Source organism: Anthonomus grandis, chromosome 2, assembly GCF_022605725.1.
Source record: "Anthonomus grandis grandis chromosome 2, icAntGran1.3, whole genome shotgun sequence".
NCBI classification, from domain to species: domain Eukaryota; kingdom Metazoa; phylum Arthropoda; class Insecta; order Coleoptera; family Curculionidae; genus Anthonomus; species Anthonomus grandis.
Genome location: NC_065547.1, coordinates 39,896,269 through 39,913,539, shown reverse-complemented (window position 1 = coordinate 39,913,539; position 17,271 = coordinate 39,896,269). Strand labels below are relative to the sequence as shown.

Sequence of the window (17,271 nt, the reverse complement as noted above, 5' to 3'; positions counted from 1 at the left end):
GAGGGCGAGAAACAGTACAGACACATTTTTGTAAAAAATAGTTTGGTATCCTATCAGGACCTGAACTAACTTTGGCCCTTAATTTTAAAATTTTATCAAAAATCAAACCAACAGACAGTTGGGGATTAGGACTTGTCATATTTTCTCCCACCTGTTGACCCATATAATAATTGTTATTTTTATTTATATTAGTATTGTAGACAGTTGAAAAAAACTGGGCAAAACCCTCCGCTATCTGTTCGCAACCAGAAAATTCATTATCACCATAATACGTTGAATTTGAAATTTTATTTACTGCCTTCCTACTGTTGAGGTGATACCAAAAGCTTTTCGGGTCAGTACACACTAATTGGTCTAAATTTGAAATATAATCACGGTAGTAGAAGTTTTGCACCTCGCCCTGAGATTAGAAAAAGTGACATAATCAGATTGATCACGAGTACTGATGTAATTCTTGTAATCAATCTTCTTCTGTGTAACTAGATATTTAAGTTCACCCGAGAACCACTTGGGAAAATCAGATGTCTTATATCTTTTGAGAGGAACAAAAAGGGCTATTGCCATGTTTAAAATGTGATAGAATTGAGAGACAGCTATGTTAATATCAGTCGTGTTCAGTATTGTAGTCCAGTCAATTCCAGACAAGTAATTATTAATGCCATCATAATCTGCAAGCTTAAAATTATAATAAAATTCTACATACTCTACATTTGGCTTGAATTCATCACACAAATCTAATTGAAAGTTGTACGCTTTGTGGTTTTAAGATCTATCAAAAAGGTAGTCGATTGCTTCTGTTACCACAAGATTACTTTTATTAGTAAAGATCAGATCCAAATAAACCAATCTATCATTAGGTATTGTTATTTTTTGAAAAAAATTCAAATAAGCATAAAACTGACCTAGAGTTAAACCTGGAGAGTTAGGACTGCACTCAACCAGAGCGCCAAGATTATCACTGCCCCAGCGAGCATTTGGTACATTAAAATCACCGAAGACATAAAAATCGTAATCAGAATACTCCTGCCGGAGAATATCTATCGAGTGGCAATGGTTTTCATACAAACTGATTTTAGAATTAGGGAGAATATAAACCCCTCCAATAATAAGATTATTGTTACCCACTTTACATGATATAAACAATTGTTCCACAGAATCATATGCCAACTTAATCCTTTTAGAACTAATTCTATCACTTATATATATTAATACTCCCCCACCTTGGTTCTTACTGCTAGTGACACGAGATCTATCACAGCGGAACAGGTTAAATGATTTTATAGCCAACTCAGCATCAGAGAGTCTATCAGAGAGCTAACTCTCCACAAACACCAACACACTGTATTGACAACATAAAACTAGTTTACGGAGTTCTTCAATTTTAGTCCTCAAACCACCAACATTAAAACAAAATACTTGTAATGGGTCTAAACAGTGTTTTTTCTTGTATTCTCTAGATTTATAAGTATCAGTAGTCGTAGCGATATATGGTGCATCATTTTTATATTTAATTGAAAGATTTGTTTCACCACTATTCTTCCTTCTATTGTGTTCAGTGACCACCCGTTTGATGCACTATCTCTGCATCATGGTTAAATCATCTTTAATTTTATATGTATGATTCCCAAACACCTTTCGTCCAGCCGACAGTATATCCTTAACTATCCTGCTCTCGGAAAACACTACCTTAAGTGGCCGAACATAATTATCTCTTTGCTTTCCCAATCTAATCACCTTGCCCATTTTGTCTACAGCCGATTCCTTGTTTATAGATAACAGAAGTTCAGATACCTTTTGCTGATCATCTTGGATTCTGTCTTGAATTTTATTACAATTGGATTCAGGTACATTGTATACTATAATATTGTTAGCCCTCAGTGCTCTATCGTTGACTTCAGTTAAAACAGTATCCATACTAGGTGGCATGTATGGAGAAGCTTCAGACAGCGGAGGATGCTGCTGAGTGATTGAAGATTTTACCGCAGCCAAATCAGTTTTCAGTTCATCAAACGAGCTTGCAAAAGATGTCTTAATAGTTTTAATGTCGTCACTGAGAGTCTTCATGTTCTCCAAAAATACCGAGATCCCAATAGTGAGTTAGGAATTTGTAACACGTAAATATAATTTATAATATCTAGTAAAAAATGACGTTTATAAATAATAGAACGCAATACAAGTTAATATTTTACTTATATTCGTATATCGTTTATTTGAAGAAAAATGTAAAATAAGAATAATAAAACGTATAAAATAATCGCATTTCCTATTTTTGACCGCGCGACTCTGACTAATATTCCCGGCCCGTTCACAATTCAATCCCAACAGCATCGAAAGAATCTCGTATCTTCGTCTGTTTCACGTTATCCGCGCCAAACTTGCCGATCTTTATCTGACAAATATTGATTGCTGAACGGGCCGGCGGCTGTGGAAAGACTCGAATCGACCGTAAATATATACGGGAATCGATCACTAAATATCGCAATATATTTTGCAGTCTATTTCAATGCGTATATGTAGTATGTTGATTGTATTTTGTACATACTCAATTTTGGAGCTTGACCAAGTAACTTCACCTAAACTATAAACGACCGCCGACTTTTACAATGCTACCATAGGCATTTTAGTGTAATTAAAGTATCATTGTTTCTAAATTGTTTCCTTTGTCTCTTAATATTGAGGAATTTAAGTAATCATTAAAAAAAATTATGTTATTTTAATTTCCTGTATTTAATGACATAGTTTTTTAAGCAGTAAGATTGGAGTTTATTGAGATCAGCTTGTAGACCCAGAACTATTTTTATGCGTCTTCTACTGCTACTTAATAATATTCCAAAAATATAAAGAAGAGGCTCAGATTGTTTTGGTGTTTAGCTGATTTTGACTGAAATATCATAAGATATATAGCCCAAGTATTAAGATCAGTTCAAAAGTTAAAAGAGGAATGTGTAACCAAGGCACTTTCTATATTATTAAGCTATAATATTTTTTTGTGACATAAATATTATAGCTTACATGATGTGCAGCAAAAAAATATATATTCTGTAATATACTTACCTGAAAATAAAACAAGTTTTAAAACAATTGACAAAAATCGCACTAAAAGAAACTATGGCTTATTGGGCTAACCCAAAAAGAAATAAGAACTTTTTTGGAAAATTACCAAAAAAAATTTTTTTTAAATGATATCTGTAGAACTGTATCTAAAATAGGGAAGTTGTTTTCTTGAAAGAAGTCCTATCTTTACAAAATAAAGGCCACTCTTGTTTTAAAAGTTATGCATTCCCATTAAAACTCATCATCGTGAGACTTAAAACTTAGTTTTGATAATTAAAAACGCCCGAAAACATAACTGAGAACATTAGACTTCCCTTAAGAAAACATATTCCTTATCAATTATTTATTAGACATCAAATATGAACTTCTTTAATGAAATGTATCTAAAATCGTTTTGCATTTTGTTCAAAACTTTAAAACACATAGAGATAGTATATTTCACATTTCATAAAAGTAGATAGTTCAGTTGCTTAATTTGATAAATTATTAAAACTATTAGACTATCTCAAAAAATTAAAATCGTCATGTAATCTTCACAATAAGAAAGAAGATTGAACATTGAGCACTAAGAACATTGAAGGACTAGAATTAGTCACCAATAACTTTATTTGAGTTTAACATGTGCCCAGGGGCTGTTTTATTTAGAAACATATTGACGGATTCTTTGTTAACAAATTTGTATACATTTTCAAAAGAGGAAATTTTCAGCTATATAGTTAGCGAATAGACGTGGACGGAAAGAATTTAAAAAATGCAGAAAACAAAAATCTGTGGCATTTGCAAGATTGTCAGACTTCAGATGTATTTCATTATCTATTATTTATGATTTCTTGTATTAAACATGTCTTAAAATGTCTTTCGAATAGGACTCATTTCGCTAAAAATATCTAGATATCATTGTTAGTTTCATAGTTTTTTAATATAGTATTTCTGACTAATAAGTGGCAACAACGGTCTACACGATGCAATTTCGGGATCAAAGTGGGTGGGACTTTACCGGCGCTCGACGTACGCGATTTTTTAATTGATTAGCAATCAAATATTTAATTTTGGCATTTTGATCATAGGCGTACAATATAATTTATAGTTTTTGGCACTGTCAGCTTCGATATTTCGGTTGTGCTTAAATTTTTCTTGTTTCATTGACTTGATTACTACTTTTTTCTTATGGTATATTTTGTTGTTGAGATTGTTTTGTTAGTATTTTCAATTATTTCAGTGGCCACTAATATATACACTACTGTGGAATTTTTTGACAATGACAAGTATTAATAAATTATTATATTTACATACGAATATTCTTAATAATGTTTAGTGCATCAGATATTTCATATCTAGATATTTACTTCTATTTACAGGGTGTCCAAATTCGAACACGCTGTTAGTGGGTTGCTATATAAGAGATAGCGAAGCCCTATTGTAGTCTTTGCATTGCTACTTTTTTATGAAACGAAATTTGCTAGTGTCAAGAATTTGACAGCTGTCATAGTTTTTATTCTACAGAGTGATTTTATTTATTTATATTCTATCTTGTTATTATATTTAATTGTATCTCCATTACTATATAACATATTTAAAAAGTAAAACTTATCTTAATATGGTTTTTTGGTTTTTTTTGTAGAACTCGATTATGTTATCCGTAGGTATGTAGGATTTTTAGATAAAAAAAATATAATTATGTGTTTTTTTTAAATAGAAAAATGTATATTTTAGCACTAGTAGATAGACTAATAGACTATTATAATTCTTTGTTTAATGATCACTCAAGCATAAATGATAGATTGCCAGATATGGCCGAGGTTCGTGTACTTCCCATAAGAACTTATAAAAGGAAGAGAGATGCTCTCCTTGTAAATGAGATTCTTTTTCTCTCATATAATTCTGATAGAAAGTGTTGCACATCAGATTATTAGGTACTGGATAGTATACCAGACTCACTTATCTGACGTGCAGTGTGTTACATTGCTCAAAAGGAAATTCAAAGTTTATTTTTTTATCTGAAAATTCTAAAACACTACAATCAAATAGATACATAAATAATAAAACATTTCCGTGTTCTGTACAAAAAAAAATATAAAAACTGTGTTTTACTTTTTTTAAATTTTAAATAGTCACAGAGATACAAAAAAAAGAGTCCCACAATCATAATTTCTTTTTCAAAATTACGCTTTACATTAAAAACTAGAGGACAACTTTCACATTTTTAACAACGGCGTAGTTCGGATTATAAAAAAGTAGCATTGCCAATGATAAGGCTCATCTCCCATAGCAGCCAAGCATTTTACATCAAAGACAATTAAATCATATTATGTATAAACACATCATATTATTATACCGGGTGTCCAAATAAGAAAGGACGCCGGCTGTATCTCGGAAACTATTCATCGTACAGCGCTAAAAAAAAAAATTCCTAAGAAAAGTGGCCAAAAAAAATGGCTGGAAAATATTTACAAGTTCCTAAGACTACCACAAGAGGACGCACAGTGATTTCAAAAAATTCAGATTTCGTCTAAAATAGTCAGTATTAGGTACCATTTTAAAAACATCAGAATAATCTTCATTAATTTTGCCCTTATTTGGCTAAAGAATTTTCTTCATAACTCCAATAAGAAGGGGCGGGGGGGAAGATCATAAATAATGCAACTTTTTAATCGCCCTGTACTCAGATTCTTTATTAAAAGTAATTCAAGTGGGTACTCGTTTAAAAGGAAATTCAAAGGGCTTTCAAAATATCTACCTGTCAATGTCACTTTGTTTTCAGTGAAGTCGTCAGAGGGCGTTGTTTAACAGAGACTAAGTTTTTAGAGATTTTATTTAAAAATTTAAATGCAATGATATGATTTTTTCACTGCGGTTTTGAAGACTTAAAACATACTAACAAACCAGTGAAAACCGCGTTTCGATATCTCCATTTGTTTTCGAGTTATTTTAAAATAACCTATTTTTCAAATTTTAAATATAAGTACCTATAATTAATTTAACAAATGATTCAGAATTAGCAGGAATTGACAGATTAGATAAGTCGGAATAAGTTTGTCTCAGCTTTTTTACATATATTGAGTCGCATTAATATACAGGGTAATTCACGGTAGATGGCCTATTAGACGTTTTAGGCGAATGGCAACGCCGATCAATCTGAAAAAAAAACGTTACAAAAATTAAACTCCCCCGACTTGATAACAGTTTATTTCAAATGCAATCAGAACTCAACGGATGCCTCTAGAATAATATATATGCCATGCGGTATCCAGAACAAAGACATTATACGAAAAGGACATTTGCAAGATTAGCTACTCGGTTAGCAGAAAATGGCAGTATCCATTTACCTCTTATTCAATCTTCAAAATCCTTCTGACTAAACAATTATAACAAATAGCGCAAATTAATACTAAATATAAAATAAATAAAACGTATAAGTAAATCAATTTCTTTCAAGATGTTCGAAGTGTCCACCATCGTTACTAATACAGTCGCGTACTTTTCGATAAGTAACGTGAACTGCAGCCTCCACTTCGGCAACTGATATGGTTGTTACCGCATTTCTGATCCTGGCTATCATATCATCTCGTGTTGTAGGTCTGGTTTGGTAAACGATATCCTTTAGTCTGCCCCACAAATAAAAATCTAGGCAAGTCAGATCAGGAGATCGCGGGGGCCAAGGAAATATACTTGCTCGACCAATCCACCTATGAGGAAACCTTAAATTTTAAAACATTTTTCACATTTATCGCAAAATGCGCGGGTGTGTCCATTGAGGACCTCTTCAAAAATGTATGGACCAATAATTCTTCCCCCTATTATCCCACACCAGATATTAACAGACCACCGACCCTGATACTGCACTTCTCTCATCCAGTGGGGATTTGTGGGAGCCCAATAGTGCATATTGTGTAAATTTACACTACCAACACTGGTGAAAGTTGCCTCGTCTGTCCATAGAATGTTTGAGACAAACTGGGGATCTTCTTCCATCATATTGCTAAACCAGTTACAATAATCATGTCGTCTATCAAAATCGGTTCCTGTTGCAGCACCATATGATATGGATGCAACCTAAAATAACATTCAAATTAGGTAAAAAATAAAAATAATATATATTTTTTAATATTCGATTCTAGTAATAGTTAAATTTAATTATCAACTTTTTAACAAACCTGTGGTCTCTTAAAATGTTTATGCACAGTTGATTTCGTAATGCCCAAATCCAATGAAATTATTCCTTATTCCTATGTGAGGGTATAATCCAATATAAGCAAGCACATTAACAATATTTTCTTCAGATCGTCCAGAGCGACGTCTTCTATTAAGAGGTAAATAGATACTGCCATTTTCTCGCAACCGAGTAGCTAATCTTGCAAATGTCCTTTTCGTATAATGTCTCTGTTCTGGATACCACATAGCATATATTCGAGAGGCAACCGTTGAGTTATGATTGCATTCGAAATAAACTGCTAGCATATTATAGGCTACTTCATTTGAAATTTTTATTTTTAAACTTATTAATTTGTAGTAAAAAAACACTTACACATAAAGAATAACTTAAAACTGACAACTGTCAATTTAAGTAACTTTAAATGACATTTTCCAATCCTTTGTTTCTGTTTATATTTCCATAGGCCTCTTGATATAATAGTAATATTCAAATAGAATTAATAAATAATGCTCTAATAAATCATATTCGGAGATTCTCGATTGCCAATTATATTTTCAAATGGAAATAGGATTATGAGCTTTCAAATAATTTTCAGTAATTTTTGATAATATTCTGTCACAAAGACTACCCTAATATTGCTAATAATATTTAAAATTTGAAAAATAGGTTATTTTAAAATTACTCGAAAATAAATGGAAATATCGAAACGCGGTTTTCACTGGTTTGTTAGTATGTTTTAAGTCTTCGAAACCGCAGTGAAAAAATCATATCATTGCATTTAACTTTTTAGAGAAAATCTCTAAGAACCCAGTCTCTGTTAAACAACGCCCTCTGACGACTTCACTGAAAACAAAGTGACATTGACAGGTGCATATTTTGAAAGCCCTTTGAATTTCCTTTTAAACGAGTACCAACTTGAATTACTTTTAATAAAGAATCTGAGTACAGGGCGATTAAAAAGTTGCATTATTTATGATCTTCCCCTACCCTTCTTATTGGAGATATGAAGAAAATTCTTTAGCCAAATAAGGGCAAAATTAATGAAGATTATTCTGATGTTTTCAAAATGGTACCTAATACTGGCTATTTTAGACGAAATTTGAATTTTTTTAAAAATTACTGTGCACTTACGCCCTCTTGTGGTAGTCTTAGGAACTTGTAAATATTTTCCAGCCATTTTTTTTGGCTACTTTTCTTAAGACATTTTTTTTTCAGCGCTGTGCGATGAATAGTTTCCGAGATACAGCCGGCGTCCTTTCTTATTTGGACACCCGGTACATTGTCATGATGAACTGCTATAATAATATTTGAATTTTAAAATTGCAAAATAGGCTAAAAAAATGTCAAGAAAATTATATAATATAAGAATAACATTTATTAAGCTTTTTAAATAATAGAATATAAATTAAATAATAGCTTTTTAAATAAAAAAATAATGTAATTTTTTTTTAAATTTTATAAAAAAAATTAAGTGCATTTTACATCACAAAAAAAATTTAAGTATTTATTTATTTGGCCATAATCTTAATTTATTCGCAAAAAGAAAAATAAATTATTTAAAAAAATATGTTAAAAAAAAATATTGAACTTTTGTTTAATTTCTTCTTTTTCAAGATTCTATACAGGTTTTTGTGCATACATACATATATATTTTGCTAGATATTTAATGAACTAATATTTTATAATGCGTTTAAACAGATTAATAAAAAAAGCATGCACGCCAATGACACGGCAAAATTCCAAACGAATTTTCCCTCTCGCGTCTCTTGCGTCGTCCACGACTATTCCCTGGGCGAATTGTATATTACCACATAAACAAGTACGAGCTTCGCTCGTACTTTGATCAGTTGGGACCAGTAGAAAAGCTTTTGGTCAGAGGAAACTAATTAAAAAGATTGTTTAACAGGTGCTGCCCCGGCAACGCAGTGAGTCATACAAGTTCTGGTTTTTACGGTTTTTGGGGTATCATGCTTCTAAGAATCATGATGTGATAAGAGCTCCGCTCTACTCTTTTCATTCGGCCGTCTTCCTTCAAAGATTGCCGATCCAAGTAACAAGCAACTCGTTAAACAGCTGCCCTGAAGATTTTGGATGAGCCATCTGTGTTGATCCTAGAGCAATGAGTTTTGTATTCTCACTATTCACCTATCCCCTGAATTGTTCCCTTGAAAACCAACCGATGTATTTCATACTAATCTCCTCTTATTCTATGTCCAATCCCTTATACATTTCGAAGGCTTTAATGCATTTTTCAAGCAAAGAATTGAGAGTCAAATGCAGTCATACAGGAGGATGAAGGTTGGTGAGGACTTAGGTCTAGGTCACGCCTGATAAAGGTGTTTTTTTATGGCGATGAAAATAAGTATGCTGAAATGAATAATATGACTCTAGCACACACTTATGCATAATATATCAACCCTTTGTAAAAATTCAATAATTTTAAAATAAAACACACATTTTTAGCAAATCATGTATCATAAAAGCCTGCATTGGAATATGCCAAACTGGTTTTGCCATATGTCTTTTCTAATATCCTTTATTTTATATTGGCCTTTATATTATAAACTAACAATTTCCAGTAAAAAAACCCAAGAAAAAATTTTTTTTTTTTGGCCGAAAATCGAAAGGGGTATACCCACGAAAAACTTCGAAAAAATGGTTTTTATTTTTTTATAAATAAACTATAACTCTGACAACTTTTTGTATTAAATAAAAGTTCTTGGGAATATTAAGAGGTATTCGTCTGTCAAAACGAATTGGTTTTAGCTATTATAGAATTGGAGAAAATTGAAAAAAACTAGTAATCATAAATATCGAAATATCAAGAGCCCTATGGAAAAACATCAACTTTTTATTTTTCTATCTTGTACTACTTCAAAATACCTTTAAAAGAGGTTATTACCAATTCGACTCTAAAATGAACAAAAAACCTACTTCTTGGCATTTTTCGATTTTCGAACAAAACCCGGGGTCAAAATGAACATTTTTTCAAAATATGCTCCGAATTCAAAATTTTTTTCTTCTGGTTAAAGACCATTCAAAAACTAGTAAAAAAGCTTTATGATAAAATTTTCCACGATTTATACGAGTGCCACAATATAAAGGAAAATATCAGGTCGCATAAGTATTCATGTATGGGGATAAGACAAACGGGTTTTTTCGTGGATTTTTTTGATTTTTTAGTTTTATTTTTGAGAGCCAATAGTAATAAAATATCAAAAGAATTGACAGAACGAGAATAACGAATAAAAGAAATCATAAACGAATTGAATCAAAGCTATAGGAGTTGAGATATAAGTAAAAATGTGGGAAAAACAAAAGAAAACTGGTTTTTTTCCACCGTACAATTTTTTTTCCTAAAATGATTATTGGCAAATTTTAAAGTAAGCCCTACACTAACAATATATAGTAAAAAAACCCAATAAAAAAAATAATTTTTTTTTGGTCGAAAATCGAAAGGGGTATAGCCATAAAAAATTGCGAAAAAATGGTTTTTATTTTTTTTTAAATAAACTATAACTCTGACAACTTTTTGCTTTAAATAAAAGTTCTCGGGAATATTACGACGTATTCGAGTGTTAAAACGAATTGATTCTAGCCATCACAAAATCGGAGAAAATAGGAAAAAACTATTAAATCAAAATATCAAATTATCAAGAGCCCTATGGACAAATTTAAATTTTTTATTACTCTATCATGTAATATTTCAGAGTACCATTAAAAAAGGTTATTACCGATTTGACTATAAAAGGAACACAAACTTATTTATTTGCATTTTTCGATTTTCAAACAAAATCCGGCCCAAAATGAGCATTTTTTCAAAATATGCTCTGAATTCAAAATTTCTTTTTTCTAGGTAAAGACCATTCAAAAAGAAGAGAAAAAGCTTTATGACAAAATTTTCCACGATGTATACGAGTGCCACAATATAAAGGGAAATGATTAGGTCCCATAAGAGTCTATGTATTGGGAAAATGCAAACGAGTTTTTACATCGATTTTTTTTAAATTTCTCACTTTTATTTTGAGAGACACATGTAGTAGAATATGAAAGAATTAACAGAAGGAAAAATAGGAATAAAAGAAACCATCAACGAATTGAATCGAAGCTATAAAACCCGAGATATTAGTAAAAATGTGGGAAAACCAAAACAAAACTGGTTTTTTCCCACTATATCACTTTTTGTCTTAAAATGGCTATTGATTAATTTTAAAGTAAGCCCTAAACAGATAATTTCTAGTAAAAAACCAAAGAACAACATTTTTTTTTGTTCGAAAATGGACAGGCAAGGATTAAAAAAGGTTATAACCGATTTGACTTTAAAATGAACTGAAAACCTCTTTATTTCCATTTTTCAATTCTCGAAGAAAATCTGTATTCAAGATGAACATATTGGTTCAAGATCATTCAAAAAATAGTAAAAAAGCTTATTGACAAAATTTTCTACAATTTATGGGAGTGCCACAATAGAAAAGGAAAAGATTAAACCGTATAATAGTCTGTGTATTGGGATTGGATAAAAGAATTTTCACGTCGACTATTTCTATTTTCCATTTTTATTTTAAAAGGCAAATATATTAAGAGATAAAAAGAATTTAAAAGAAAAAAAATAGGAAACCATCAAGGAACTGAATAGAAGCTATAAAATCTGACATATCAGAAAAAGTAAAAAAAAAAGAAATTGAAGCACGTATTTTACACTACAACTGGTTTCACATTTATATTCTATTTAACCCCTACTTTAAAAAAATCCCATAAACTAATATTATTACTACTAATTATTACTCTTATTTTCTTTACAAATAATTTCAAGCTATTAATAACCTTAAGCCTTAATAACCCTGTTTCTTACGATTACAACTACGACTGTCATAAATAAAAAAATATATAATAATCACTATTTTCCTTATATATAAACCTAAATAAATCGAATGCCAACTCTCAATCAAATGAATAAAATAAGAAAGAAAACTTATAGTCACGTGACTCTTTTTTTTCTATTGCCCCTGTGCCGAGCACATTTACCCACAAGTTTCAAGCAGAACAACAGTAATTATGATGAATAATGGCTCATATCACATCTACCTATATCTCAAACAAATTTGAAAAACTCATTGTGTCACTTAATAATCTAAAAACTTATATCTAACACTCTAACCTATACATATATTATAGATATATGTATCTATTAACTATTTTATTGCGTGTCTTATATGCTTATTTATTTTATTGAATTATATGAAAAGTTCCGATAGTCACGTGACCTTAAAATTTAATATTGCAAAAATTTGCTAAAAATTGATAATTGTATCCTATAAAAACCCCAAATACCAAATGTCAAACAAATCAGACCCATAGGAAAAAAGTTTTGATTGTCACGTGGCCTTGAAACTTAATATTTTAAAAATTTATTAATTATCAATATTTATAACCTTAATAAACCTTAAATACCAAATTTCAACCAAAGCGGACAAATAGAAAAAAGTTTTAATAGTCGCGTGACCTTTAATCTTAATATATCAAAAATTTGTTAAAAATTAATAATTATTTCCTAAATAAACCCCAGATACCAAACATCAATCAAATCGGACCCATAGGAAAAACCTTTTGATAGTCACGTGACCCTCAAACTCAATATTTTAAAAATTTGATACAAACCAATAATTATTTCATAAATAAACCCCAAATACCAAATTTCAATCAAATCGGACCCATGGGAAAAAAGGTTTGGTAGTCACGTGACCCTAAAACTCAATATTTTAAAAATTTGTTAATAATCAATAATTATTTCCTAAATAAACCCCAAATACCAAATTTGAATCAAATCGGACCCATAGGAAAAAAGTTTTGGTAGTCACGTGACCCTAAAACTCAATATTTCAAAAATTTGTAAAAAAATAATAATTATACCCTAAACCAAACCCAAATACCAAATTTCATTCAAATCGGGCAAATACCAAAAAAGTAAAAAAAAAAAAAAAAATTACCATATAAAATAATAATACCCATTAAATCCCGATTAGATTTTTTTTTTATCATTAGGACCCACTGTGTTGTAATTTTTGTCTAGCTAAATGCCTTGTATAGCCACTGTGTCGCATGAATATTATATTATATTACACGGAAAATGCTAAAACGTCAAACGTTGCCGAATTATCACGGCTAGAAGAACCCGATTTGGTAAAAGATATGCACATATTCGGATTCTCCAGAGTCTCTGGAATAATTTTGTACCAATTTCAGGAAGTTCTGAGCTATTTTAAGCATTTTATCAATGAAATTAGGAAGCAAGTCCGAGCCAATTCATCCACGTTGACGTCATGCTGTCAAAACGTAAAAGTCAGCCGTAAAAGTCGGCATTAAAATCGCGCGTAGACGTCAAAATCGACCATTTTCAGACGATGATTTTGGGTATAAAAAAAGGTTTTTACCTTATGATTTGTACATGGAAAAATAGTATAAAGCCTTAGGAACAGTTTAACATCAATTCTGGACCGATTCCAGTCGATTTTAGTAGTTAAATTTCGATTATAAAAAAATCTTTTTTCGGCGAAAATCGCCGTGTTCGTTGCCATGCGCACGCCGGCGAAAACGCCGGTCATAGGTGACTCGAATGTACCTCTTGTGTGGGTAGATTTTTAACGATTTTTCGTACTTGGGACTTTTTTGAAAAAAAATTACTTTTAGGGTACTTGTAAAAATAGTGAAAAAATGAAATTTTAGTATGTTATAGTAAAATGAATGGCGCATCTGCTCGATTGATTTTAGTTCTTCTATCACATACAGGGTGTGCACAATTAATTTTCAAAGTCAAAAAATGTTAAAAAATTCATAACTCAAAAACGGTTTTACTTAGAAGTACGGTTGAAATTGGAAAAGATTTTGCTTATCACACGCTACAAACCGCCTATAAGCTATTTGGCTCTAAGTGGCGCCACTAAAAAGTTATTAAGGCTGGAAAAAAAAAAGTGTGAAAAAGGGTATTTTCAACTGAGCGCTGCTCACTCTGTATAAATAATAGCGTTAAACTTAATACACCGTTTTATTCGGAAAGGATGCAGGTTCAATTAATCCAAATGAATTTTTTTAAAATTTTGCACAATGAAAATTTTACACAAAAAAAACTAAAAAAAATCAATTTTTTGAGGTTTTTTTGATTTTTTTCCCAAAAAAAAAGATTTTTTCAAAAAAAGTCCTTAATAAAAATTGTAGCTCTCAATGAGGCGCATACATTTTCTGTGAGTCATTATTTCCGGAAAGATACCGTTAAACCGTCAGAGGAGCTGGAATATCACACTTATCTGAAACTTTGAGCGTTAAAAAAAAATACTTCCCGTGTGCTGAGAATAACCAAAAACTATACAGATAAGTAGCTCATGAACTCTAATCGATCCGTTAAATTTCATAACATTCACAGAACCGTTGCGACCTGTATCGAATCTACAATGAAAAAATTGGACAAAAAAAATTTTTTGACTTTGAAGGCGTCCTAGTGCTAAACAAAAAAATAAATGAAAATTTGTAAATAATCAAATTAAAGCCTCATATTTCTAGATTATAAAAAGGTAAAAATTTTTTCTCCACCCTAATTAGAAAAAAAGTTATAGACACTTTTATCCGACGAGTCCCGAGGTCGTGCGAAAACTCCCAAAAAGAAGCGGCCCTCTATAAGAGCTACGCTCTTATAATAATGTTAATTTATTTATTGGTGTTAGGTTTTGGAATAAAAATAGAAAATAAAAATAGATATACAAATCAGTAAATGCCGATACTATCATAACATCCTTTCAAGAGAGAACCGTCACCATAAACATAGAATAGGAGATCACAGAAATAGACCTAAATAAAAAGTTTTTCAGAAATGTACAGTGTGTTTCAGGATGAGCGAATTTATACGTAAAAATTACTTAGATTAGAGAAAAACTAACTAATTTATTTATCTAACAGTTAAATCACTGATCTAAGAGTTACAAAGAGTTATTGCATCAGAGATGTTGCAAGCAAACAAACTGTCCATAGTTCCGCGCCAATGCTAATTCTAGCCTTTCAATGTTCTAAGCCTACACACAAATCGGTACGAAGCCTACCCAAGCTTGATACTAGGATTTCAATAGTCCGTTCTTGCAAAAAAACTTCAAGAAATCCATTCCCAAATCAATTTGATCTTCTTATTACATACCTTCAAGAACATTCCCAGCAGGTCCATAATTACAAGCCAACGTACAATTCGGTCCCCTTTTAACCACAGCACATCCAACGTGGGTAGTCGTTGCCCAAACTACTTGAGTAAAATGACCGATCAGGGGACCGGGCTTCTCCACGGTAAATTCTTTCGCAAACTTCTTGATTCTATCTAAATTAATCGCCTCGATTTCGTTAAACCTATAACAAACAAGCAATAGGTAATTAAAAATGTTTAAGAGCCTACTTTATACTTGCAGAATGCTAGTAAAGACCACGGTATCTAAACGTAAGTCAATCAACCATTGAGCATGCAATCGAAAGCACTCGTGACGACAAAAATGACATGACCAAAATTCAAAAACAAAACTTGTTTTAGGTATTTTATTTATTGGTTCTTCAAGGATTTGTTTACTAGATACGCTCTATCTTGTTCTCTATATTTTAAGTAATTTTTTATTTTTGTAATAAATTTTTTTATTTATTTAATTACAAATTTTGAAATTATTCATTTTATATTTTTCCTATGGATTTATTCATTCAATTTTAAATCAGCAGATTTAAAGAATACTGAAAAGCTTATAAAATCTCCTATTTGAATCGATGTAAGCAGAAAAGGCACATGTCAAAAAAACACATTTTTGGGACAACAACATTTATTGTTATAATTGATTTGTAGTTTAAATAGCACGATTTGTCTCCTTATATTTTAAATTTAAAAATTCATTTTAGCTCCCCCAGAAGACTTTGAAAGAATTGACATGTGCTTAATACAGCTTTAGTTATGTACAGTACAAGTCAAAAATAAACACCTAATTTCAATAGAAGAGTACAATGTTTTGGAAAAGCTAATCTAATGTTTTGAATAAGCTATGTTCTTCTGCAATAAAAGCAGTGCATTTCCATTTTGTTGGCCTTAATAGGAACTTTTCCTAAGGGATGCGCAAGGCTCGTTGGCAAAGTTGGGCACGGGCAGGCCATTCCACGTTGTGATAAATTAAATGTATATGACACCAAACCGTCAGTAAAAGGATAGGCTTGAACAGTGCCTTTTTGTTGGGATGTGTATTTAAAACATGAAAAGGTGCTTATTTGAAAGTTGACCTTTTCGTTACAAGGAAATGTTTTGTTTCTTCAGAGACACAGGTTTTTTTATAAAATTATCCCCACCAGTTTTTGAAATCTAATACGTCACTTGTTGCAACCTCTTTGACTGAAAATTTTGTATTATTTTTTGTACTGGTAATAATAATCGTGGAGATCTCGTGAATGGTGCATGGAAACATTCTATCATGTTTCCGTAATTTTTTTTTCACCAACGCGAAGTCCCTGTCACACGGGAGAAATGAATGGTTCCTAACTGGGAACAAGTGCCAAATCATCTTTACATCAAATTTACCAGATTCTGTGAGAGCCAAAAGCATCCTGACCATAGTATGATTCTTGTTTTGGCCCCAGCAGTTATCACTGTAAAGATGAAGCTCCGATTGATTTTCCTTGAATTCATCAAAATATTCGAGAACAAACGTACAAATTTCGTCAGCTGTTTTCTTTGCCTGTCCCTCGTGGTAAACGTACATCCTGGATTTATTTGTCTTAAGATTGTGAATACAAAATACATGTCATGCAACTTCGATTTGCAGGAATTGCCAAGAATTGGTATGAACATTTGGATAATTACCCCCTGCAATGGGATGAGTGGAAAACGCTAGTACTCAAAAGTTTTCCGGATTATTCAGATTTTGCAACCATAATACAAAAATGCATCGCACGAATAAAGTTATCAAACGAAACGATGATTCAATATTCTATGCAAAAATGTTACTTTTGCGGGCTTGCGAAATTACTGGTAAAAAGGCCATTTCCCTTATTATTGATGGGTT

The 17,271-nt window shown here is 31.4% G+C and overlaps 1 protein-coding gene across 1 annotated transcript in view; it reads right to left on the bottom strand.

Annotated features, from left to right (window-relative positions):
• LOC126750421 (uncharacterized) overlaps positions 1 to 17,271 on the bottom strand; it is a 46,517-nt gene that overhangs the window by 15,569 nt on the left and 13,677 nt on the right. The window contains exon 3 of the mRNA XM_050460047.1: positions 15,387 to 15,589. Coding sequence (XP_050316004.1) covers positions 15,387 to 15,589 — 203 coding nt within the window. The remainder of the gene's footprint in view (positions 1 to 15,386; positions 15,590 to 17,271) is intronic.